We start from the raw sequence: 26256 nt of genomic DNA, 5'->3' as shown, positions 1-26256 counted from the left end.
ACATTATCATGGAGCCGAGTTATCTCCAGCTCTGAAAAATTGCCTTTTTTCCTGAAAGCCACATGCTGTGACTAATTTATAGTTAATCTTTCCTTAGGTTTGTAATAAAATCATTTTTCTGATGAGTTTTGTGGGTAACTGTGGAACCTTCACTAGAGGATACAAGGCAATGATCATGGACGTAGAGTTTCTTTATCACCTGCTGTACCTTCTGATTTGCGCCCTGGGGCTCTTCGTACACGAATTCTTTTATAGTTTGTTGGTAGGTATTCACTTTGTCCTCAGCATGTTGTTCTGTTAATCTGTTTGGGAAGTCCCATCTCGGGCATATGTAGATGTGTCGTACACCACTTGCTTTCTGGTTTACTACTGGGAAGCTGTTGTACAGGCACTCCTTTGAGAACGGCACGCTGGAGATTTTGCTTGGGAGAAGTTATGGTGGGAGGCTACGGGACTCCTGCCACATCTCTTCTTCCTGATTTGTACAGACAAGCGGAGACTTCTTTATTCTTCTCAAGTGTATTACACAAGATTTGTTTAAGATTAAATGTAGTTAAAATTGCTCATTACAGTAAACGTGTGCAGTTGTGATGAAGGTACTTAGCATTTCTCTCTCTCCTCAACTTCTAAGGTACAGGTTTTCTAGGTCAGATGTTTGTGACCCAGCTCTAAATTCCAAGATAATAAACCAATTTAAAACGTTGTGACTCCCAATTTATATCAATACCTGGTGAAGGCTTAAGCCTTCTTAAGCTCATATAAGCTCCTACATGAGAAAAAAAGAATCATTGAAAAATCTAGCCGTAGAAGTGTTAGCTGAACAGTAGGTGCTTTTGGAGTTACCATGCTATGAGTAAGAGGCAGAGAGTCTTTAACTGTAGTTATTGCCAGTAACTATAACATAGCGTCCGTGCTTTTTGAGCAGTTGGTTAACTTTGGAGTGTCTCCCTAGCTGTAGCGAGACTGCAGACCTCACACGACTGACATGGGTGCCTGGCATACGTGTTTTTTCTGTTTGGGGTGGAATTCATCTTGCACGGCACAATGCTTCTAAGAATAAGCACTGAAGGAGTATGTCTAGTGTTGGTGGAGAAAACGTGTCGCTTTTAAAGCAAACCTGAAATCCCATTCAGAACACTCTATTTTTGTCCCTTTGTTTGATGCTTGCTACATCCTCTGGTAACGGAATTGGTTTTTTTTCTGTATTCATGTAGGTCCAATTTAGCAAATACCTTTTCTCTCATTGTCAGCCAGCATAGCCAGCAACCTGCCTGGGCTGTGCTGGTGAATTGTCATAGACCTAGAGGAGTGAGAAATGAAGGAAACATCTGTAAAGAAGTTTAAACAAGGAATTTGGCCAAAAATATTGCTCATTTAATTATACACTCAGTAAACCAAGACTTAAAGAAAATAGCTGATTGCATTTCTGAAATGAGATATTTTGAGATTGTGGTGGGACAGATAGTACTGGGGGAAAAAAAAAAAGATAGAACAGTGGTAACAGCTTTATGTTTTTATGTCCCTGATGTGCAGATGAAGAGGGAGGTACAGCTGCCACCATTCTTCATGTTTCAGAGTGCATGGCACAAGACTGGTAGAGTGGGGGCGAGGGACCCCATCTCCCTTGCCTCCTGCTGTGTTTTTCTGTGCTAATACGTTAAATTTCAGACAACTGTGAAAAGGAAGAAAAAAAAGGTGCTTTAAATGCTCTTTAAACCATCGGATTGTTATTGTTAACATGCTGCCCCTGTTATGCCACCACGTGGCATGCCACCAGTGGGATTGGCGGTACATGTGAGAAGCAGCCTTTGCTTTTGTTCGTTGTCCTCAGCTCTTTGACTTGGTGTACCGAGAAGAGACCTTGCTGAACGTCATCAAGAGCGTCACTCGCAATGGGCGTTCCATCATCCTGACTGCAGTTCTCGCTCTCATCTTGGTCTACCTGTTCTCCATAGTGGGGTACCTTTTCTTCAAAGATGACTTCATCCTGGAAGTAGACAAGCTCCCTAACGAAACGTTACTGCCAGGTTGGTACCGGCGATGCATTTCGACGGTTTGTGTCGAAGAAAGCCATGGGCTTTTGTTCCACGAGGCATGCTGATTGTCTTCCACCTTTTGCAAGCCATACTGGTTACCTTACCAGTGTGACGATTTCTTTCTTACAAAGGACACTTTTTAAACAGAATATAAAATTCAAAAAACCCCAGGGTGATTGGGGCAAACAGATACCCCAGTATCTTTACAAAACACTGCAACCTGCTGCAGCATAAAGAGGGATGGAGAGGAGAAACCCCTGGAGATAGCACTTGGGCTCTTCTGCACACAGCTGAGATGTCTGCCCTCGCTGTTTGCTAAAACACTTGAGATTATCTAATTCAGCTGTACCTGCTTCCTCCCCCAGTTTAATGACAAGCAGACTTTTGGTAGGTCATGGTGGAGAAGGCTCTGCACTGGGAGAGTTGGGCTCTGCACTGGGAGAGTTGGGCTCTGCACTGGGAGAGTTGGGCTCTGCCTCGGTTTGCCGGATATTGAATGCTTATATTGGCTTTTAATGGTGGGGTTTAGTTTCAACATAACAAAAATTAATATTTTATCTGAAATAACAGATTGAATATAAATGATTGGCATCAAAGAGATACTCCTGTGAAGCAGGGGTTTATCTCTCTAACTTTGGTTTGCTCATGGTTTTTATAGACTGTATTAACCTCCCTCAAATGCTACAGTTTAAATTCCATAGCACATTCTCTGCGCTGACCTTAGGTTGCTTATTGTAAGTTAAAATTTGGGGGGGGTTTCCCACCCTGCAGCATCAAGCAACTCGCTCAGTGGGTGGGAAGCACAGAAATGAAAATTGTTAAGAGGAGAGGTTTGGGTTTTGTCTTGGCTTTTTTCCTCTGACACTTGAGCTATTCAGACAAGTACTATTTGACGTTCCCGCTATTTTTTCTAATTTTACTGCCAACCCTGTGAGAGACCCAAACCTCACTGACCCTATTATTTGACGTTTCTATGCAGCTGGAGAAATGCCAAAGATGTCTTACTATGTGGCAGTAGGTTTGTTTTGATGCTTGCAAGGCATTGAAAGGCAAGTTTTCAAGGCACCTTGAAAATTCACGATGCACTAGAACATAGTATTTTTGGAACAATTTCAATTACTCTGTCAACTTTGGATCTGATGCAAAATAAATGCACAACTCTGGTCTTTAATAGAAATAAGAATTTTGTGTTTGAATTTAAAATCATTGAATGTCTAAATCAGAAAGTAGTGTGCCCTTCTAAACAGCAGGATAATATACTATTCTAAATCTGCCTAATAATTGCACACTGAATATGATGGGGCACCTTAATATCTGAGAAGTAATCTTGCAAAACGTTAAACTACGCGTCTGATTCATCGCCTTCTGTTTTTAGATCGCACAGAACCAGGTGAGACCATGACCGGAGAGTTTCTCTATTCAGATGTATGCAAAGCGGGTAGCAGTGAAAACTGTTCTTCAATCATTCCTTCAGACCGTAAGTATCTGCTGTTGAATTTGTAACTCACACCCTGAGTTTTCATATTTTCTCTAATTAAGCACCTTAAGTTAAAAAAAATACTACGTTCATAAAAAATGCTATGTAACGAATTTGAGAACAAATCTATCATGAGTCTATCTAAATTGGAAAAAGGATTAATTTAGGCCGACAGCATAAATGACATTTGTTACATGAACTAGAGAAACTTAGAACTAAACCGTACTTTGATAAAACAGTCATATTCTTTAATTTTCTACCTTACCAATTCGAGAAGGAAGTGATGCAGTTTACCTCTTTGCAAAGTTTATTATTTTAAAACATTAGGCTATTAAATGCGATCTCAGAGGATAGTAGACTGTGAAATATGGAGCAGAACATTGTTTGTTGTCAGCATACTCTATCTCGCTAACTAAGGAAACCGTTTTTAACATCATGGCAGGAAGTACTCAATGGATTAAGTAGACAGAGGGTAGGTTTGGGGGTTTTTGAGATCAAAGAAGTGCATGTGAGAGATTGTAGCATAATCGCCAGCCTCAGATTGGGTATTGAAATATTTCAGTTTTATTTTCTAGGAAATGTAATTTACTTCTCAGAGATTTATGATGCTGGCTGTGAGAGCCAGACAGAACATCACTATTTCTCTTAGAAGTGGAGCTCTTACATGGTCAAATGCTTCAAAGGTCAATAATGGCCACGAGCCCATGCTCGCAAGAGGAGATGGCTCTGTTTTGCTCAAGCGTCCTCTTTGATAAGCTAAGATTCAACAGTGATACAAGAATAGCTGCTTTATTCAGCTCTAGGAGGAGGACTGGGCTGCTTTGTCTTCATACGCTGTGGCTGCAGAAGGGAAAGCTCTAGAGATGTTTTTATATCATAAATAATCAACCTGATATCAGGGTCTTACGTGGCCAAGGATATTAATGCTGCCCAAATCTTTGGCCACTTGTGTCTCATATTGCATTTTTAATATTTCTGGATTGCACGGGGATCGGGGCCTTTCTAAGGCTAGCTGTGGGAAGGTGGGACCCGCTCAGGAGCGTTTTTATGGTGAAATGAAAGTCATGAGACTTTTGACGGGTACGGGGAGAGTATATGAGATTAGGTGGTTAATTCTAGCGGTTCTGCAACTGAAACACTGAAGTTGGAGGCTTCAGCCAAATGAAGAAAGGGTCAAAAAAGTGTGTTACTTTTTTAGTAAAATGCTGTTTCCATAAGCAGTGATATTTTAGCCATTTGAAAAATACAAGTCGAAGTTGCCATTTTGAGTGCAGCCCAAAGGCTCTGCAATCTGTTAGGCACCAACGGAGAGTGTAAGAGGCAACACTTTGTCCTCTGAGCTGTCAAAAAGCTATGATTCTGTATAAACAGGCATCTGGTGATCTGAGCTAAGCATGTTAACAGAAATGGAAAGAGAGATTTAACCAAGTCAAAGACGACAGTTCAAGCACAAAAGAAAACTCTGCTGGTGGGGAGAGGAGGGCAGGTTGGAGCCAGAGCAGAGATCCGCTCCGATGGTCGGCTCTTCGCAAGAGCTAAGGAGGTTTGCAACGCTGGCTGGAAATCCGGCAGGTTTTTTAAAGTGGGGAGAGAGCATAACCAGCAGAGAATGGAGAGAATTATTGAAAACTGATCTTCTTGCCTTCTAAACGTGTCTTTGCTTGCTGTGTTAATAGAACTGATTGGTGAAGAAATGGAGGAAGAGAATAAAGAGCATACGTGCGAGACGTTGCTGATGTGCATTGTTACTGTACTGAGTCATGGGCTCAGGAGTGGGGGTGGAGTAGGTGATGTGCTCAGGAAACCATCCAAAGAGGTAAATTATCACTGAATGGGGGCGGGAGAGTGATAACCGTGTAGGGCTGGGGATCTAGTTCTGCTGGGGAAAACGCGTATGCACTCCCTTCAAACAGATGTAGGACACCTCGCGACTACAAGGGACCCCGCTTTCTCTCTGGGCGGTGTAGTTAAATCTCTGTAGAACCAGGTTAAACAACAGCCAGTTCAAAGAAGCTTCTACCCATCTGTTTTTAAGGGCTTTTTTAGCTTGAGGGTTGTCCAGAATGGGGCCGGGAAGAACAGAAATGGTGTAGCCGACAGCCAGTGCTTTGGGAGTTCAGGATCTGAAGAAATAAGATAAGTACAAGCTGGTGAAAGAGTGAAGTGAGGTAGCGGAATGAAATGCAGTGCTAGCGGGTACCATGCTAGTGGCGTGGAGAGCATCCCTAGGGAAAGGATGAGAGGACAGGGACCAAGATGGGTTGGAGCTGGGGCTGTGGAAAGGAAGGAAGGATGTTGCTTGGAGCCATCATCAGAGAGCAAGGACGAGTCAAAGCAGCAGGAATTTTTCGTAGTGGCCAAAGCTGCCCATTTAGCTGCTTCTTCAGCTAATTGTACCCATTTGAGTCTCAGGCTGTCCCCCCCCGCAAAACCAGGGAAGGGGGCAAAGGAGCAGAATTGGTCAGAGCGAATGCTTTTCTGTATTGTCAGCAATTTCAAAGTGTTTTCTAATATTTAGCCTTATTTTCAGCTTACAATGGTTTAAAAGTTACGTAATTCTTAATAAAAGTTTGGCACCCAGCTGGCAGGACGATTCTGAAAATGGGGGTTAGGTATTGAGGGCTGCAATAAGTATGAAATGGGTACAGGGAAGTCCAGCTTAATGTCCACGTACATGGTTGTTAGCATAAGTGAAATGAATACTATTAAACTCCAGGAAAAGACTTTATGGTCAACACTAATACTGTATTCATATGTAAGCAGATTAATATAAGGATATAATCTGGATGGGCTTGCAGGGTGGGGGTGAGGAGAGAACGCGTTTCGATGCGTGTGAGAGGGGAGAGGACAGACTTGGACACAGTAAGCAGAACGATCGCATACTGGTAGCTGACTAATTTGGCTTTTCTTTCCATAGTCTTGCATTTTAGTTTCACTTAATGTTTTGAGTTGTAAGTTATCAGTGGAGAGCATCAGAAATGGAGATTCTAAAGGGAGGGGCTGTGGGGCAGTGTGCTCTGTTGCTGAACTGAGAAAGGTATGGTGAGGCTTAGAGGTGCACGTATTTGGGTTGTTAATTATTGAAATATGTATCTTGCAGGAACCTCTTTTTGCTGCTAGAGTGATATATGATCTGTTATTCTTCTTCATGGTCATCATTATTGTCCTTAACCTGATTTTTGGTGTGATCATTGATACTTTTGCTGATTTAAGGAGTGAAAAGCAGAAGAAAGAAGAAATTTTAAAAACAACTTGCTTTATTTGTGGTAAGTGTGGAAACACCCTTAAGTAAGGAGTTACTCTGCCAGAGTCGGAGGTAGCTGCAAAATAGCAGGAAATGGGATTCTGGAATTACTGGCTGTTCCTACCTTGCGTTCCTCGGCTGGTTGATATTCTTGGGTACCACATGCGTAGGAGCTTGGCAGCAGGAAGAGATAGGGAATGTATGCTCAGTTACCATTTTCTCCTCTAATCCTTAGTTTCTGTTTCTCCTGTGCTTCAGAGAATAGTTTCCTATTGAAATGGGAGAGATTTTTATAAACAGTTGGTTTTTTTCCAAGGGTGCAGCCTGTTGAGTAGTGCCTGTGAAAGTTTTTCCCATCGGTAGAGTGGGAATGAAGCTGCCGAGCCTCTGAGGCCGGTGCGGTTAAATGAGACGGTCATGCAGAAGTTGCATAACACACAGACTGGCAGAAGTAACCTTTGGAAGTTTGCTGCAAATCAAATATTGCTTTTGGTATCATTTGGCCTAAAAATAGGAGATGAGTTATGGAATCCAATAAACCCACTGCATTTTTTTAACCAAAAGTTTTCTGTTACGTGTAATAAGTGTGAGCAGGGCTTGTTATGCCTTTTTTCCTCTCCTCACTACATTGTGGCCCTTCGTTAGAGGGTTTTTCCCTCTTACTGGGTGTTCGTTTAACAGTGATTGTGGCTGTTACGAAGCGCAGCAGCCTGTAGAAACAAGTTTTGTTCTTAGAGCTCGTTTTCTTAGTACCGGTTCGTAAGCACTAAGGGTTATATATGTGTCACTCTTGTAGGTTTGGAAAGAGATAAGTTTGATAACAAGACAGTCACGTTTGAAGAGCACATTAAAGAAGAGCACAACATGTGGCATTACTTGTGCTTTATTGTGTTAGTGAAAGTAAAAGATTCAACGGAATATACAGGACCGGAAAGTTATGTGGCAGAAATGATCAAGGTGAGTTTGGAGTTTTGCCTTTTTTTTTCCCACTAGATTAGACCAACCTACTGGCATGTTTGGTAAATGTAGTACTCTGTATTTTATTTCTTTTGCAAGCAAAAACTCGGAGCAAGAGTTCTTCTACAATAATAGGCTTAATCCGATGCCTTTCCTTGTAGAAGCGTCTTCTAAAGATAACATACTTAAGATGTACTTGGCGAGGTAACTCGACAAAAGGCGTTGCGTCGATGGCAGCACGTTGCAGCACGCTGCAGATGGGCGGTGCAGGCAGGGGCGATCTGCGGCTGCGTACCTGCAGCTTCTCGGGCTCGGAAATGCTCCCGTGCGTACGCCGGAGTAGGTGGCAGTGAGCAGTGACAGCGAGGTAGTGGCCCCGCTTTTAAAGTGGGTGAAGAGAAGCTGTTCTGTTTTGAAAACGAGTGTTTAAGGGACAATATTTTCAAGCTGGTGAAAGTGTCTGAAGTATAACGAATATATATAATATATTTTATATATATATTAAAAAAATAATATATATTATATATATATTATATATATATTATATATATAACCTGTCCTAGTGTAAGTATCTTGAACTGACTTGTAGGATTTGTTGTCATAAAGTAAAATTAATATCTACTCAATTGTAGGGCCTTTTAATGAGAGAATTAAAAGCCTCGTCCCTGCCAAGCTGCAGGTTCAGAGCTCCTGGAATTAGATCCTAAACCCCAATTACTAATTTGTGTGGCTTCTGGATGGTTAGCAAAAGCTGTTTCTGATTTGTGAAATTTCAGTTAGCTATTTCTTTATTTGCCTTCAGACAAAAAAATAGCAGAATACTTTTCTTCTTTCTTCTACTCTGGCTTTTCTGCCACAGCGGTACAACCCACCTTTAAGGGAGCAACTTGTTGGCCTGGTCAGAATGTAAATCCCACCAAGATCTCTCAGAGGTTAAACATGTTACTTTGGGGTCACTACAGTGTATGTCCTGGTTCTGGGTTTCTGCCTCTGTAATGAGGGCTTAAAGAAATCTTGTGAGCGGTCACCTGATAGAGGATTAGCGCAGTGAGATAACTAAGTACATCACTGCTGCTTTCTAGTCTGACTGATTATATTGCTCCCTTTCTTTATCCCACTGCAGCAAACATCACTTCGGGGGGAAGCAGTGTAGTCTTTAAAATGTTTCTGCTTGTGCAAGACTGTTGTGTTGTGTTAAAACTAGTTTTGTTTTTAAAAAAAGTTTCAATTAACAATGTATTAACAACTTATTATTTCAGTTCAAATTAGGTAAGAACCAAAAACCAGTCACTGAACATGCGTGCAATAAATAAAAAACTGGAGAACTTTTACGAGTATGCCCATTCATAGAAGTGTCAGCAAAGGCTAATTACTACGTGTTGGTTGGGAATATGGATGAATTACGCACAGACCAAGCGTCTCATGCAGATGCAATTTTATATAACCGTATGCGCTAGGTGGAGGTTTGGAGTGCGTCTTGTAGTTGGTGTGTTTTTGCATTTCGTGAGCCAGTTTTACGTTGAGAACTAGCGGCAGGGTCTCACTGCAGTGCTGTTGAAAGCGTGGTGTAACCGTACGAGCCGTGGAATAGGAAGTAAATTTGCTTTGCACATCAGTGGTCTGCCACGACCCGGCGCAGCGGGACTGGAGCAGCTCAGGCTGCTGCTGCCCCGACACCGTAGATCTCGGCAGCATTTTGCAGTTGACGTATTCCTTAGGACCGATCTGGCAAAGCTTATTCTGAAGATCAGAAGCAATTTCTTTCCATTGTCCTTTAACATTAAAAACACTCTTTGCTGCCCTAGAAAATGTGAATCTAAACCATGATGAATATATTTCTCTACCAGACCTGTTTTAAATACTTCTGTAAGAGTCAGAAATCCCTTTTTCTGCCCTAAGGTGTATCTAGGAGTAACTTGGGGCATGGTTCATCTTTTGCTCAAGCCTTCTGTCTTCGTTCCATGAATCTAGAAGGACAGGCAAAAGGAAAGCCATAAATATGGCAGCGGTTCCAAAGATTCAGATTCACCTCTTGGAGGTGATGGTTTATTTTGTATTTCTACAGAGGACGAATGGAAACCTGTGGTTGCTTAATGTCTGCAGCTACCAGATTCTCCTGGAAAGCCTACTCACGTCATGCTTAGATTTAAAAGGGATTTTCTCCCCACATTTTCAGGCTGAAGGTGGCACTCTAACATCTTTGATAATAACATAGATGGGGCAGGTCTTTTCCATGGGCTGTTATGTGGTACCATTGTTCAACTGCAATTTATATCCATCTTTAGTAGTTGAGGGTAGGAAGCATAATGTGCTCCAAATGATACTGTGGTGACAGAATACACCTCAAATATGCTTCACCTTTGCTCTGACTCCCAACAGAATATCTTTAGAAAACTCTGGGATTTCTGCCTTTTGGCAATAGTAAATAAATAAATAAATATTAAAAAAAAAAAAAAAAAAAGCCTGTGCCATTTAGTATTTGTGGGTTGTTCTAACACCACAGAAGATTAAAAAAAAAAAAAATTTAGGACACTAAAATTACATTCACCATCAGCTTGTGAGTTGCATCCAGTGCTGCTTGTACAGTGCTTTAAAGATATTTTAAGCACTGTGGTATCAAAAGAATCCTGGACAATTTCACTTATGCCGGTTAGTGAATATTCAGAAGCTTTAAGAGTGATTTTGAATTTTGATGTTTCCTTGTCTAAAAATAATATGTGTAGAAAGGCAATTCTGAGGCTATCCACTGTACTGGAGATGGCAGAGCTGAATCTTGCCCACAGAATTCATCCTGCAACCTGCAGGAATCTGACCCAGCATGAGAAGAAATTTTAGCCTTGAAAATCAATGATTAACTACAATTCTGTAGTGAATTTTATACTTCTTCATGGATAGGAGCTCATTAAGTTAAAATGCAGCATGCAGAAAGAAGTCACAGTTAAATTTGGAAACAGAATTTAAGGTTTAGGAATATTTTGAACACTATAAGCCTGATCAAAAGAAATAATAAAAAACTCCCAATGATCTGTCAAAATAAAATCTAATATACTGATGCGTAACTATACCTTCCGTAATGGTTTTCCGATACAAATAGGGGTCTGTTGGTGCTTGCAGTCTCGGATTGTTCTTGTTCAAGTTCCCCATGCTGCGGAGCCCCGCGTGTTTGCGTGCCGCGGCGTGGGAAGCCAGGCTGCGGTGGTCTTGTAGCTACAAGTCCAGACCTTTGATAGGAGGCCTGGGATTCATCTCCAGCTTTTCCCCCTGTCCCTGCTTACGCAGGGACAATATTCACTTTCACCAGTAAGGTGAGCATGTGCCTGCTGTGATACATGATGTAAAGCTTGGGATATCTTAAGAATCTTAGCTGGGAACTGCTAGAGCAATGCAAGGGGGGAATGGGATTGCTGGTTCTGTCTGGTGTAGAAGTGGAGCTTGCGTGCACACCCGAGCTGCTGCGGTGAATCATCTGCTGTCCTGAAGCCCTTACCAGCGCTGGCGAGGTCGATAACCTCATAGATTTCAGGAGAGGGTGAACAGAAGCTTGGCATGAAGCAGCTCATCTTCGAAATGCGTTTTTGAGCCACCTCCTGATACCTCTTTAATAGCAGGGACAGTACTGCAAGACGTGAGAAAACATCTAGTGGTAATAGAGATGGTCTTTAATTCCCAATGTTTATAAAGCCCTCCCGATGACCTAACTTCTGTTCATCTGGCTAAATCACTGCAGATGTGCACTTAAGATAGCGAGGCTTCCAGATGGGTCAATGTCTTTTCAGAAGGGTTTATCTGGAAAGTATGCTAATGGTGCTGCAGAGCTGGTAGTCCAGTGCTCCCCGTGTGTCCCAGGAGCAAAGGCACAGGGTTCAGCTGCTGCGTGGCTTTGTAGTCACCCGGGAAGATCAGGTGATGTCTGAATAATACCGTGTGTGTAGGAGGTGGGGGGATCCACTTATCGTCTTGGCCAGACACTGACATCCCCACCCAAATGACTAACGTGAACTCGGTGCAACTCCCTGCAGAGTAGTTCATTTAAATGTCTTATCTGCCCATCCTGTCTCGAGAATTTCTTCTGAAGTTCTCTGCAGTTGCCTGCTGTCCCTGTGGCAGCCTCGCTAGCGGCAGCCCCGGCAGTACAGCTGTCGCTGAGGCTCGGCGAAGGTCTGCTGCGAGCAGCTGTTTGCAGGCACTTATAAAATGTACAAATTCTCACTCTGAAGCTCGATACGTAGAAAACCGCATACACGCTTCGGGTCTGTGCGCATTCGTACGCCGCTGTGCACGCAGCTGCGGTGTGCTGTCGCTGGGCAAATACTTGCATACACAACTCTTGTATACCCTGACGTGGGGATTTGCATATACACCTTCACATCAACGTTTGATGGGTGTGGGGAAGAGCCGCACGGCTGCGAGTGATCTGATGCACGCAGATGTGCATATTAAAAAATAAAGGCTTGTTTGGAAAAGTTTTTAGCGCAAAGCTTCCTAACTAGCTCTTGCAGTTTCCAGATTTTTAATCTAGTGTTGCACCAAGCAGGATACATGTCATTAACCTTTATTATCCAGTAGAGCGCTGTAAGGGATTGCCCAAGTCACACGTCCAGATCGAGAGCGCCGAGTCTTGAATCTTCAAGAATCTTCATGGATTGTGTTGTCATTTGAAAATGAACCATCTATAAATAGGAGTGATGGTGCAGATATCCTTACAGGAACCTGGAATGGAAGGAAAGACTACAGATTTCATTGTGCCCTAATTAGCCTCTTGGTACAAAAATGGAAGTTTTAATATACTATTGGGCTTTTTTTTTTTTGCTTGAGCTGTGTGCTATACCATAATTGGAAAGTATTTCTTATTACTGTTTTGAGTGTCCCATGTAGCCTGTAACTTCTGCCAAGACGTAGCCTCCTAGGAAGCAAAGGCAAGGTTTCATCCGTCTCGGGCTTTTAAAATAACATCCTTCCAGAAGTGCAAGTTCGACTTGAAACCTCTGCTAAGGAGTTAAACACCCAGCCCTGACTGTCCCTGTGCTCTGAACCTCCGCAGGAGTGTGTGATTCACAACCTGCACGAGGCTCACGTGACGGTGGCTTGGAAGGGCTGCTGTGTCCCCAGGCTCTACGTCGAATATAATTTGGTTGGAGATGGCCAAGACTGGATTTGAACTGCAGCACCGATAGGAGTAACGAGCGGTGAGCCATGATGCTTCAAACCCCAAGCGTTTCAAATTCCGATTTAATGATCCCAGCGTTGGTGAAAGACGCGTGTACAGCTGAGGCTACAGTCTGAGAAAGTGTTAGAAACTGAGCTACGTTCATGTGTAATTTGTACTTGGAAGTCCTGCACTCTGGGGCAAAATGGAATAGAAAAGATTTGTCATATCAATACTTACCAAACCAGCTGCAGACGCAGAGGAGAGCAGCCCGTACAAATAACTTGTATGCAGTCGCTCGGTTATAAGGGAGAAGCTGGGGCTTCAGGGCTCCTGGTTGCAATGACACCGGGTGCAAGCTGGGCGAGGGGGAGGACCGAGGAGGTCAGGATCTGAGCTGGGGCTGATGGTGCTTAATTTGGTAGTATCTTCCCAACAAGCTGCATCTTGAGATGCCTTACCAGACTTAGACAATATAATTACAGGGTTAAACAATAAATAATAGCAGAGGCATCGAAGAGCCAAGAGGTGTGTTTGGCAGAAGGCCCGTGGCTGCTGGAAACACTGTGTCACAGGCATAGGTCCTGAGCTTTGCATTTAGATAGCGAAGCAACTTGTTCCACCTTTGAAACCAGCGTCAAGGTGCAAACCAGAAGCTGCACGGGCAGAAATTATTGGTCAACCTTCCCTTCCCCAGGCCGCGCTGGCGTACGCCCTTCCCTCCGGAGGTGTGCAAGCTGCTGCGCCGCGCAGCGTGCTGCGCCGCGAAACCTCCTGTCGCTGCATTAACCCTACGTGGCCGAGTTCTTGGTTTTCCCTGATAAAGCGGCTGGGCAGGCATCCGTGCTGGGAATATCGGGTCAGCATCCCCAGCAACGAGGCAAGGGTTTCGCTTTGGCTGAGCGTGTGGCAGGAGAAGGGCCCGGGCGGGTGCACGCAGAAGCAAAGGCTCCAGCCCGGTTCCGTGTAATGGTTTGCTTGCGTAATGTGTTGGGATTGGGGTGGATCCCAAAGCAGCTTGCAGGGTGGGCGCCGTGTCCTTGCTGCTGGGGCTCCGCCTGGGAGGGAGGGGGAAGGTTTCCAACTGGAAACCATCGAGGCTGACACACTGGGGAAAATAAACTGCTCCGTCTGCAACGCCGGCCAGGACAAAAAAGCCCCGCGGGGCCACGTGTGCCGAGGAGGTGGCCCGGGGCTGGGGCGAGGTGGCTGTCCCTTGAGTCATTGCTGCCGCCTCCGCCAGCACGGCGGTGCCGGGGCGCCCGTGACCCTGTGCCGCGGGGCGCTCGGGGCCGTGCCGGATGCGTTGTGCAAGAGTAGGTGGGTGACTGCAGCCATTGCCACCAGCAGCTGTTTGTTCAGCCTTTGCATGCTTAATTGTTTTGTCCTGCCCCGCTGATGGTGGTGTAACACGTCCTACTTAAAACGTAGGTCCAAACAGCCAGAAGTAGGTTGCTGCGGAGGGGTGGCACTGTCCTTTCCGCAAGAGCAAGGAGAGCGCCTTCAGGGCTGGCCGCCTCGGTCGCGTCAAGCTGGGTGACGCTCGGTGGGGTCGCTTCTCCGCTGGTCAACGCAACGCTCGGCTCAAGTGGGTCACCCGTAGCCGGAGTGTCCCTGGGATGGACGGGGGGGATCGCTTCTTAGAGGGATGTGGTTGTCTTCCGCCTTTGGAAATAGTGTCTGTCTTCCAAATTCCTTGCTCTGCACCCGTGCAAAAGCCGCTTAGGTATTTAATCTATGGAAACAGTGAAAAAGGAGATTTTTAGATCTTTAGCCTTATGTCATTGGCCTCATGTTTAAAGACATGGTGGATGTGAGGGTTTGAAAATACCCTCGGTGTGGAGGGGGGGCACTGTCGAGTGCCATTCTTCATGGAGAGGGGAGAAGTGCAGCTTGGAGTGGAAGTAGTGGTGGTGAGCCCTTTGCAGAAGAAGGGGAGAACCTGGCGTGGGGCTTTTTCCAGGAAGCACAAGAAAGAACCAAGAGCAGTTTCATCTCGCCACAAACAAACAAATTAATTTTCAAAGCGCTTCACAAAGCTGTTTATTAGCTACACAGCTAATACATACTAGCTACCTACCCCATACGGGTATGATTTTTAATGACACAAGGCAGAAACTGAAATTTGCTGCTGCCGCCTTCCCCTGCTAACTGGCGGCCGCTGGGCTGCCTTCCAGTGGCAGGCTATAGGGATTTATTCTGACGAGCGTTGAATTAGCCCTTCAGCACCCCGTAAATATTAGGCGCAGGGGGTGGCCAGATAAATGGAGACCCAGAAGAGGAGCGTTGACTTCCTTGGGGCAGCACGGCGGTGCCGGAGGCAAGGACGAGCCCCGGTCACTGCCGTTAGCAGCCGCCTCTTGCCCGAGGAGCGGAGCTAATGCATCTCTTGGCACGGCTCGTGCTGAGGTTGCCTCAGAAACCTTTCTTAGAATAAACTCTTCGGCAGAAGCAGGGAGGAGCGAGCGCTTCTCAGAATGAATTGCATCTGCATCATGCAGCGCTGCTTCCTCTTTTTCAAATTTCCAATCGTGGATGGTCAGCATCGCCCCCATGTCTGAGATTTAATGATATTTGCTTTACAAGAGGGACTTTTCCAGCTTTACCTAGAAAAGAGCTAACCCGAAACCCAGCACTTGCGGTTAGCCAGCTTCCGTCAGCGGCTTTAGTCGGTTCGTCTGTTGAAGCAGAGGAAGCTGCGACTGTGACGGGAAGAGGGAGCTGACTGCACACCAGGATCCCGGTGCCTCCGCTTGCAGGAGGACCACAGCAGACAGTGCCTAACGGCATCGGTATGCGAGGTGCCAGCAGCCGGGAGGGCGCGCAGCGGGACGGGCGACAGGCAGGGACGGGGATCAAGGGGAGCCTTTCCCTTCACGGCTCCCTTAGTGCCTCTGAAAAACCACCAAACCCCCGGTGAAAGATGTAAGGCTGTATCTTTAAAGGCACCCCGGTGTTCAGTTAAAGTTCAGCAGAAACTAGATCATCAAGATATAAATCTTTTATTCAACCTTGAATGGAAGCGCTCTGCAGAGGAGCGCCGCTGGCAGGCGCGGGGCCGGGAGCCGGGCTGGCTGCCGCGCGCCGGCCCAGCGGGCTTGTCAGCGACTGACCTTTCTGCATTCCTGCTTATTTCCGTTTTCACCGTCTCCGCTTGAGGCATCATTATTTATTTATTTAGAAGAGAACACCCCCGCCCGCCTCCCCCCAGGGACAGGCGTGCGGGCGTGAGGCTGCATTTCAGCAGCTGGTCGCGTCCAGGCTCTCGAGCTTCTCTCTGTGGCGCTGATGGAGGTTGTAGGGACAGGCCGAAGGTTTCCCAGGCGAAGCCAGAGCCCAGGGGTGCAGGATCGAGTGTGCAGAGAGGAGGAGGAGGAGGCAGAGGGGTGCCCCAGCCTGCTGGCAGCATCCCTGCTGCCCTCTCCGGCGAGGTCCCAGCAGCCGCGGTGGGTCAGCGCCTTCACCGGTGCCCATTTTACCTGTGTCGATGCAGTTCTACCTGCACGTCTGTCCCCACGGCTCCTCACCCCAGGCTGTGTGCCCAGGCTGTCGGGGTGGACGTCCCCTTATTTCTTGCTGGGTGGCAGCTGGACACTTCCAGGTGAACGTGGGGCTTGAGTTGTGCCAACAAGCTACATCAAACCTGCACGGTTAGGGCTGGCCCGATGACACGGGCTGGCAAAGTGATGTATAGGTCCTTCCCTAAGCTGGTCTCTGCACAGAAAATGTCCAGGTGCCCCCGTTAACTCTTCCACAGGTAGATGAGGACTTAGCAGGGGTATTGGTAGTTCCAGGCTCAAAAGAGAGTCCTGTCTCACTGCTGAGGAGACTGCCCGGGGAGCCATGAGTCTCGTCTCCTTTTCGTTAGTCTTCTCCTTTCTCAGCTTGTGCAGTCCACGTGGAACATTGTTGGTTTTAATCTTTCACCATTGCCATGAGAACTAGAGAGGCACTTCGTTGTTTTTTTCAAGTGAAAGCCAAGATTTCCCATACTCAAGTGACATCAAGAGCTGGGGCTTTCAGAAAACCAGCGCGTATGAAACTTCTGACAAGCCGGGAGAAGCCGGCAATGCTGGAACGCTTGCTGCTTTGGTTTCGCCACCCGAGCGCCCGTCACCTTCCCTGCCTGGAATGACCAAGTTGCAACCCCTGCAGCAGCTACGGCATTTGCTTAAGTTGCAAAGCAAGGCTAGGAAAGGTTTGGGGTATTGGTTAATAAAACGTTGCGGGTGGGGAAAGGTTGGTGTTTCCAGGTCCCGCTCCCCTGGTCCCCTTCGTCCTTCACAAGGATGGGCCTGGCAGCTCACCTCTTCGGGACCAGTAAAGTAACACTATTCCCACAGCAAGTAAGGAGTGGGCCGGAGCGTCCGGGCTCAGGACGCGGCCCCCAGGGTCCAGGCAAAGCTGCGACTATCGATTGCCCTTAGGCTACCGTGCCTTGTCCTGGCAAAGCTCCTGCAGGAGAGCGGGGAGCGGAGTAGCCGCTGGTTTAGTTGGTTTTCCCTGGGTGGGGAGGAGGAGTGCTCCGGGGGGAGGAGCTGGACCTGAGCACGAGTGACGAGCCTGCCCTCTCTTCGCTAACGAGGATTTTACTACGGCTGGAAGAACGCAGCGAAATGTTGCCTGACTACTATTAAATCTTAATTGCGGGACTGTCGTTTCCTAAAGTCCAAAATATTTTGGCACTTGTCTTGATAAAGGCGTATTTATTTCTACATACGTTTTTTTCTTTTATTAGCAGAAACCATCTGCCCTGTAAACAGAGATCAGGAGAAAAAAGCCTTCCTGGCAGTTTTGCATCATGCGGGAATCCTGTGGTGCGCTGCATGGGAAAGGGCCTGCTTTCTGCCGTTCAGTCTCGGCAATGGTAAACTCCAAGCAGATCAGAAGCAACTAATTTAAGATGATGAGTCTTGGCAGCACATCTGAATTGCAGGAAGGACGTGCCGGTAACCCTCTGCAGAGGTGCACAACCCTGATTGAAGCAGGGTGGATGCTCCCGGGAATGAGTGAACGCGGAGGGGGAGCAGAGGGATGGGGAGCGGGTTCGAGTTAGAGCAGGGAATGGCAGAAAGCCAAAGGGAGTTTGCAGTGCCCTAAAAATCAGCCGTAGGCGTGAGGGAGCACCCCGCGAGGAGCTTGGCCTGCGAAGCGGGGCAAACTTTGGTCGCCGTTAATCAGTGATGTCGATCGATCTTCGGTTTGGGACGCTGTTAATCCAGTAGCCTGTTCCCGTTTCATCCGGTTTGTTTAAAATATTACCAGCTGTTGCAGCGTCACCTGTGAGAGCGCACGCATCCGTATCTCATCCAGCGTTAGTTTAACTTCCATTTCAGAGAGTATCTCCAGCGTGGGAGGAGAACCGGACTAGATAGGAAACCAGTTCAGTGTTGAAATTTAAGGTGTCAAGATGCGGTATGCACCCCTCCTCCTCTTTTGTGGCTTTCTATTCCGTTCCTGCTTTTATTTTTAACGTCACTGGCATGTACGTGAGTGTATGTGTGAGCCTCTATGTACATATTAATCAAACCAAGCACGTGTCCACTGAAGTTCCTGACTGTAACTCAAACGTGGAATATTAGAGAATTTGTATGCCTGAACGAAAACTTTACCATAAGCAATTCTTTGTAACTTAATCTGTCCCACGTTGTAGCCTGAGCCAGCCAGTCAGAATATGATTTTTTTTATTATTTTTTCATTAAAAAGGAAGTATTTAAACTAGGAAAGTATTTCCAGGTAGAACACGGTTTCTTTCATTAGAAAGCACAGCCAAACTTTGCTTGACCAAGAAAGCAAACCAGCTTTATCAGCAGAAAATCTCCCAACAAACACAAATTAAAAGACTGTAAGACGGCAGCAGATTTCTAGCACTGGCAAATGCTTGTCCAGACGTGAAATCCAGGCTGGTTTATTGTTCGGTGTTCGTGTATTACACTGAAATGTGTCTGAAAAAGAAATGGCTGGGGAGAGCGAGTTGCTGGAAAGGAGAAGCCAACAATAAGCAGCCTTAATTTTCAGTAGTTATGTCTGAAGTGCCTCATTGCCTCTAGCGGGCAATTTTGCAAACTTTCCAGTAAGATGCAAATGAAAATAACTACGGAGCTTGTGTATCTGAGGAACGTCCCCGCGTGGCATTACAGATCTGTCTGCGCGCAGCCGCTCGGGTGCAGGTTGTCATTGGGCGAACGCTAACTGTGAACTCGTGTGTGATCCTCAGGAGAGAAACCTGGACTGGTTCCCCCGGATGCGGGCCATGTCGCTTGTGAGCAGCGACTCGGAAGGAGAGCAGAATGAGCTGAGGAACTTGCAGGAGAAGTTGGAGTCCACCATGAAGCTCGTGACCAACCTCTCTGGCCAGCTGTCAGAGCTTAAAGATCAGGTAAGGGTAGAGCTGGCTGCGAACGTGCAGCCGCGCACTGGTGCGGGCAGGACAAAGGTCCTGCGAGCCTGTTGTACAAAGCGGCGTTTTACAGCTCCATGGCTTCTGCGAACCCTGTGAAGAGCTCTTCTAAAGTAACCCGTGTTTAGGAAAGAAGTGAACAAACAAAACGTCCTTCCAAAGCCCCGTGCCCCAGCTGACCTGCCTGGCAGCGCTAACCAAAGCGGTGTAGTCCGAAGCGGCCGCCTCCAGAAAGGGAAAACTTGCATTAAAAAAAAATCAAAGCTGAAGTTAACTTAAATCAGTCGTCGCTGGTGCAGGCAGCCTGTAGGTATGTCTTGTTGTTGTTGTTACAGGTTTTAACCCTAAGACCTTAGCACGATGCTGTAAGTCAGAGGGCGTGATAGTGAGAGAAGTGCTGTGTTGCTGTGCGGACCTCAAAACCCACTGAGAAACTGGAGAAATACTTGGGTGGTTACCTTGCACTGGTCTCCTCCGTGCTATTGCTGCACTGCTAATGCAGATATAATTTGGCTACTGTCACGCTTTAGACTGCAGCGTAGACAGACTTACCCACAGAAATATTTTGCGCTGCAGCATGTGTTGCTGCTGCTTAACACGTGAATGCTGCATAGACCTCTGAGTATTTTTTTCGGCGCAGCAGTTCTTTCTGCAGCAAGAGTTTGAGGACTTGTGTTAACTCTTGGCTCAGCCGGGGCTTGAGGGGATCGTAGGGACTGTTCCCAACCCAGCCCCAGCGATGGCTTTGTGAAAGTCACGGAGGCGGCGGGGCTTTATTTCACGTCGTCCAGACAGATTACAGCCTAACTGGAAGTAAAAGGGGAAACGCCGCTGCCCGCCCTGGTGGGAGCTGCTTGTGGTGGCAAAGTGACTAGCTGCTTATCTCTATGCATTAATAACCTGAGCCAGATGGTTCAATTAGTTAAGTTTATATAGGTATTGGCACTGGATAAAACTAATTGCTGACTTGCACAGGATGGTATCCCGGGGCAGCCGATGGAATCGCACGAGGCAGAAATGGCCAACAGATTTGGTTCGTTACCTTTTCAGATGCGATCTGCCTACTGCCGCGCAGCTGGCACGCCTCTCTCCGGTACTAAGCGGGTTCCTGCTCTCCAGCTCTGCTCTGGGTTGGTGGGGTTTCTCTGTAAGCCACTTACCGCCGTGGGGACATGAGTCTCTGGTATTGACTGAGATCCCAGCTCCCTGCCTTCCGATCACGCTCTGCATGTCTGATGGAGCTGGGCCCTTTACCCGACACCCCACGGAGCACAAGGAAGGGATTAACATCTGGGATTGGGAGCAGAAAACCTTGCTGCTCTGGGCTGTAATTAGTTTTCAGACACTGTGCCACGGACCCCCCTGCTCTAGTTGGTTTTGAGGATGGAGGATAGAGGCGGTTGCTCTTTTGTCTGTGCTTTAAGACTTGCCGGGTGGTGGTTTTGCTATTTGGCCTGGAAACAATTATCTTGAAACATGTGTCTTGCATCGTCTTGTTGAAGGGTCTGACTCAAAGTCGTCTGCAGTCACTCAAAGGAGTCTTTCCGTTGGCCACAGCCAGCTCTGGATCAGAATGCATTTGTTTCTGAAGCTTGCAGCTCTTGGCTGGCCAAGCACTAAAACCCTTCTCGCTCTTTGTGAAAATAAGAATGAAGGATTTAGCTTTTAGAGAGTTGACTGTAAAAGCAAAAGAGGAAACCAGCTTCATTAATGTTGTGATAGCTTTTAGGAATTCCCCTAAGTACTGTTATTGAGAGCCCTGCTTGAGTTGCAGGATGCTCCAATTATGTGACAAAACCAGTATATCCCTCCTCCTGATCAGGAACTGTCTCCAGGAAAAGGAACTAACTTGGGGAACTTTTATTTGTATTTATTTTCTTGTAATTAAATAACGGGAAAACCTCTCATTCATTTGCTTTTCAAGCCCGTTCGGTTTCTGGAGACTGTAATTGTTAGAAGCTGAAATCCAGCATGCCCGCGCACACAAAGCAGCGCACCAAGAGCCATCAAGAATCTTGATCGCTTTAATTCCCTGCAAAAAGTTTACAACATAATTGTCTGCAACAGCGGGGGATTAGCTGCCGCCACCCAGAAGTCCTTTCCAGCGCTGTCCTCCAATGTCCGTCAGCGCGAGGCATCTCTAACGGAGGTTGGCTTCTCGCTCGGGACGGTCCCCTCGCGCCCGCCGGGACCCCTGACCCCGTCGCCGCAAGCGTGACTCGCGGCTGGAGCTGCCGCCGGGGTCGGCTGCGTTCGAGCGGGCTGGCAAGCGGCGCAGCGGGCAGAGGCCGCGCGTCCGTGTGTGCCCGTGCCCGTCGCGCAGCCCCTGCTCCCGTTCCTGGAGGTAACTCCAACTCAGCCCTGACCTTCGGAACGGGGCAGCGTGCGTCTGTGCAGGTACAGGCAATTATCGGAGAGTCCAGCTTGACTCAGATGAACTTCAGGCCCCTCGGTTTCGTTTTTTTAATCCTGTCAGCATTACTCCAGTAGCTGACGGCTCCCCTGCGACGCGTTGTGCGTAGCTTTTATTGCCCTTTAGGCTCAGGTGTACAGTCGCTGTAAAGCTTTTGCAAGGGATTCACTCTCCAGGTAAATGTGGTAGAGACTGAAGTCGCTCCATCGCTCCATCTTGCAGCCCTGTGCCCTCCAGACAAGCTTTACACATCTTGCGGGATGAGTAACGTTCTGCATCAGCATCGCAGTTGTGTTTCTCTCTCTGCTTTACGCTCGGTTGCTTTATTCTTCCCTTTTTTTAAAAGGCACATCTACGTACGCCTGCGTCGGGGTGCCCCATCCCTTTTTCTACACAGCATGAAAAATACCTATTACAGCCCCTTCTCATTATTCCTTTTTCTTTCCATTTTTATTTCGCGCGTCCTCTGAACCAGTTTATTGGCTGTGTGAAACGGTGGTGCTCAGTGAAGCTAATTAGTGTAAATGGGCGTTTTAAAAACGAAGTCCTCGTTGCCTCTTTGCATTTCCAACCTGTGGGTTACCTTAGAAACAGTTAAAAAAAAGTCCCAGCTGGTTCAGCAGGGGAGCAGCTTGTGTGCGTGTCTGAGACGGGAGAGCGATGGCTAGACCCCTCTCCTCCTGCTCCCGTGTGCCTGCCAGGCGTTACAAGCCTTCTGTGAAAACAGGCTTCCAAAAGCGTGGTGCGGAGGACTGGGAGGCGGGACCTGCCCTCGCGAGGCTGCGCTCGGCTCCCTGGGCAGGTGCAATAAGTTCTGCCTCCCCTCGAGCCGGGCGATGAGCAAGGCGGTGGGCTGCAGTCGAGTTTAATTACGGTTCCGAGAGGAATTACCGTATTTCAGTCCTTGCCCATTCAGTTAAATGGGTGTGAATATACACAGCTAGCCTGAGCGCAAGCCACGGCATGCGCGGTGCCGTGCGGCCCCTGGGACGTGGAGGAGCCTTTTGGAAGTTGACCAGAACTGCCTGTTTTTAAGCAATTTCTTTCCCCACGATGAACTCCAGACCTGAGGTTGGCCCCCGGCCGGCTGCCCCAGCACGCCGGGTGCCCCGCGCCGGAGACGGGAAGGCTATTCGCCATGGCCAAAACTGGAGGTTTTAAACAAATACGTTCAAGTGCGTGTTACAAATGCGCCGAACGTGCGAGCACACTATCTGCCTCCTCCTGGAGTTCCTTCCACAAGCAGTTATATTGGCTGACATTTGTCCTTAAGTATCTGAAAACTGGAAAAATTAGATTGTGGATGTAGATGTTACAGGAAAAGCTTTGCAGGGAACTTCGTTAATTCTCACAAAGAAAAATACTCTAAATTGTGTATTACGTTTAAATGAAAAAATTACTTTATCGGGCAAGCCAGCCAGGCTTTCTGGGGCAGGGGCATGCTGCCGGAGCCGCCCGTGGGGTCCTGCCAAGCACGGTTGTGCGTTTGCACGTTGCTTTGAGGGTGCGGGGGCTCTCGGTGGAGCCCGAGTGCCCGAGGAGCAGCATTGGGCTCCCCTCGCCTCGGTGGTCCAGGGGCGAGGCGCTGTCCTGGCATCCTCGGCACGGCTGCTGCAAGCCGTCCCACGTGTCGGCTCCTCCGAAGCCGAGATGCGGCCGCGGCGAGCACCTGCAGCGATCCAGCTGTTTGCTGCTGGAGAGCCTGCCCACGCCGGAGTTGTTCCTTACGTGGCGTCTCGGCTTATGCAAGTTGTCAGAAACCTCCCAAGGTTTGAAAAAAATAGAGCAGAGAACTGGATTGTGACCATTTTTCAGTATCAGTAATAAAAACATGATGATCTATTTTCAGGTCACGATTGCACTGATCGGGAGAAACGTTATTTTGTCTGGTGGGAAGCACGGCCGAAGATTTGGCTGTCTGGCAGTGAGGTGGTTAACCTCCAGTCCCTGTCTCGCATCTTGGCTTTTGGCAGATGGAGAGGGATGTTGGCTCGCTTCTGATGAGAGCGGGAGCGCTCGAGTCTATTCCAGCAAAGACAAGGGTATTCCCAGCCGGACTCGAGGGCTCGCCCCTTTTTTCCGCCCTCTGCGTCTGGTCTGCCTTGCGCGTTGGACCGGTTACAAAGAATTTCTAACGGGGGAGGTTGCTGCGAGCTGCGAGCTGCACTGATTCGCGCTGGCCGCCTGGCTCTCGCCAGCTCTTTTCTTGCAAAACGGTAGTCAGCCGCACGAGCAAGTTCACGGCCGTCCCCGACGAGTGCACGAGACGGGGCTCTAGTTGCCCCTCTCATCTATCAGCGCTTGGCACAGCGGACGGAGGAGCGTTACTTGTAGCGAGTGGGTTTCAGAGTAAACGCTAACCACAAAAGGCAGCGCTGGTCCTTCGGCGAGCTGACGCACAGGAAGCGTCTAGGCCTAATGAGCAAACTTTTTAATTTTCCAGATGACGGAGCAGAGGAAGCAGAAACAGCGCATCGGTCTCCTAGGACACCCTCCGCCCATGAATGTGAACCCGCAGCAACCGGCGTAAGTCGGAAGGGTCGCTTGCCCCTCTCGCCGCCGCGCGAGTAACGCCAAGCCGGAGTTCAGACCCGACCGCTAAGGCTGCTTCTGTGTACGTTCGGTTCATTCTGTAAATAACCTGGTTTTATACTGTATGTATATGACTGCTACTATATAAAGTCTTGGGCGTACGTATTGTAATTAGAACTGTTGGCACGGGACGGAGGTTAAACTTTGTGCCAAAACTATCAAAATTGCCTTTTTCTTGGAAGGACTAAAGAGAGCACCTGAATTGCACTTGAAAAGAATATTTGACTATGTGACATGTATTTTGTATTTAAAAAAAAAAATAGAATAGGTAGTATTTATGTTTTTATACAATTGTGCAATATGAATTATGCAATCACAATATATTTGTAACTCCTCAACGTCCTAAAGGGAGTGCACATCTTTGAATCTGGTGTGTTAGTACAATGTAATAAATGGTATAAAATTACAGGTGTAAATGAGGCTGCTGCAAAATTGTGTTCCTGGTGATTTTTCATAGCCTTGGACATTTTTGTACCATGTGTGTAAATACCTTGCAATGCCATATCTGTTGCCTCTTCCTCCCAGAGATAAGACGGGGAATCCGTCAGCTGTTAAATTGGTATCAATTAAAGCAAACGAATACTTTGAAGCTTCCAAACGAGGAAAGCAGGAGGTATTTTACAAGTGACTTCTTCAAAGTACTGAGGCTAGAAGAGCTCAGATACCAGGTTTTTTAAATGCTAAGATTTCTTAAAGGGAACTTTTTATGCAAAATGAAGTTTGGGATGAGGATGCGCTACCGGTGAGTCGGTGCAGTCTCCTACGGACATTTTGTGCCACAACACCCAAAACCTATCACGAGGCTGTCCGGGCTTTGCATTCTCAGTGTGTAGGATCCTTTGGTTGGTTGGTTGGTTGGTTTTTTTCCTCCATTAGAGACCTACGTGCCTGCTAAAGCTTTAGCAAACAGGCATTGCACCGACTGAAACATGACCTACCCCGATAGGACTGTAGCTGAGCACTGACATACGTAATGCTTGTGAGAGCCACTGGTTTGAGGTTGGTCTGTCCCACCCTTTCCCTCTCCCCCTCCATTTGGTCACTTTCTTTGGTTTCTGATTCTAGAGAGTATGAAAGGAAACTTTTTTTTTCTTTCCTCCAGTCTGTTGCATAGTTTTATACATGGACCTCATTTTACAAAAGCTAACTTCTCTGCAATACTGTCTACAAAAAAAAAAAAAAGAAGGAAAAAAAAAAGCTACAAACAGAGCTATGAAAATTTGTAAATGCATAAATATAGGTATTTAAATAAATGATGCAAAATACTCTACGGTCAGAGGCTGCTGGTGGTTTGTCTCCCCCCTCCAAGGTGGTGTGTGGTTGCGCTTGCCCACGCGCCCCGGAGAGTTGAGCCGCAGGGGTCTGCAGGGAAGGACGGTGCTTTTCCCAGCTCAGAGGTTGGGCTTTTAATACCGGAGCGAGTCCTGCCTCCTCGGGCAGCACGAGGCACTGGTGCCCCCGGAGCCTCGCCTGCCATCGCTCCAGTGTCGGATACTTCAGACCCTCACTGGTATCTCAGGCTGGTCGTCCTCAGACTGGAGCGTGCGAGAGCTAAAATCAACCAAAAGCACCCGCTCCCGCTCCAAGCAGCGTGCACGCAGGAGCGTCGCTGGTTATGCGTATTTGATTAAGATGCAGCAGGAGCTACCTGGCACAATTAATCACCTTTCATCTGGTAAGCGCACACAGCTGGCTGAAACGGGTGCGTCTCCCTAAGGTCATCACGAAACATCAAAGCGGGGGCACACGGGGCGTGGGGAGGGCAGCCTGACCAGCGGCCTCCCGGCCAGAGATCTGCCGGCGAGACTGTGACTTCTTAATCGCGCGTCCTTCCCCCTGTCCCTGCCTGAGGCTGTCTTCCCTCTGCTGGCTCCCAGCAAGGCGTACACAGCGGGAGCGTGACGGGTGCGACTGCCATCGGGGTTGTGCAATGAAGGAGCAGGATTTCGTTTTCTGTGAGCAGAGACACGGATCTGACTCACTTTTCCCTT

The 26256-nt window shown here is 47.5% G+C and overlaps 1 protein-coding gene across 2 annotated transcripts in view; it reads left to right on the top strand.

The window, feature by feature from the left end:
* The window catches only part of ITPR1 (inositol 1,4,5-trisphosphate receptor type 1), a gene marked incomplete at its 3' end in the record, with an annotated part of 162775 nt that extends 138572 nt beyond the window's left edge, over window positions 1-24203 (top strand). For both annotated transcript variants that reach the window (XM_082004787.1, XM_082004786.1), the window contains 8 exons: window positions 98-262; window positions 1832-2027; window positions 3412-3513; window positions 5190-5329; window positions 6614-6779; window positions 7554-7714; window positions 19078-19239; window positions 24117-24203. In XM_082004787.1, coding sequence (XP_081860913.1) covers window positions 98-262; window positions 1832-2027; window positions 3412-3513; window positions 5190-5329; window positions 6614-6779; window positions 7554-7714; window positions 19078-19239; window positions 24117-24203 — 1179 coding nt within the window. The remainder of the gene's footprint in view (window positions 1-97; window positions 263-1831; window positions 2028-3411; window positions 3514-5189; window positions 5330-6613; window positions 6780-7553; window positions 7715-19077; window positions 19240-24116) is intronic.
* Between the last annotated feature and the right edge of the window lie 2053 nt (window positions 24204-26256).

This window comes from Phaethon aethereus (genome assembly GCF_964289735.1).
Source record: "Phaethon aethereus genome assembly, chromosome: 11".
Classification (NCBI taxonomy): domain Eukaryota; kingdom Metazoa; phylum Chordata; class Aves; order Phaethontiformes; family Phaethontidae; genus Phaethon; species Phaethon aethereus.
Note: the sequence above shows the minus strand (reverse complement) of the source record. Positions and strands in the feature narration are given on the sequence as shown.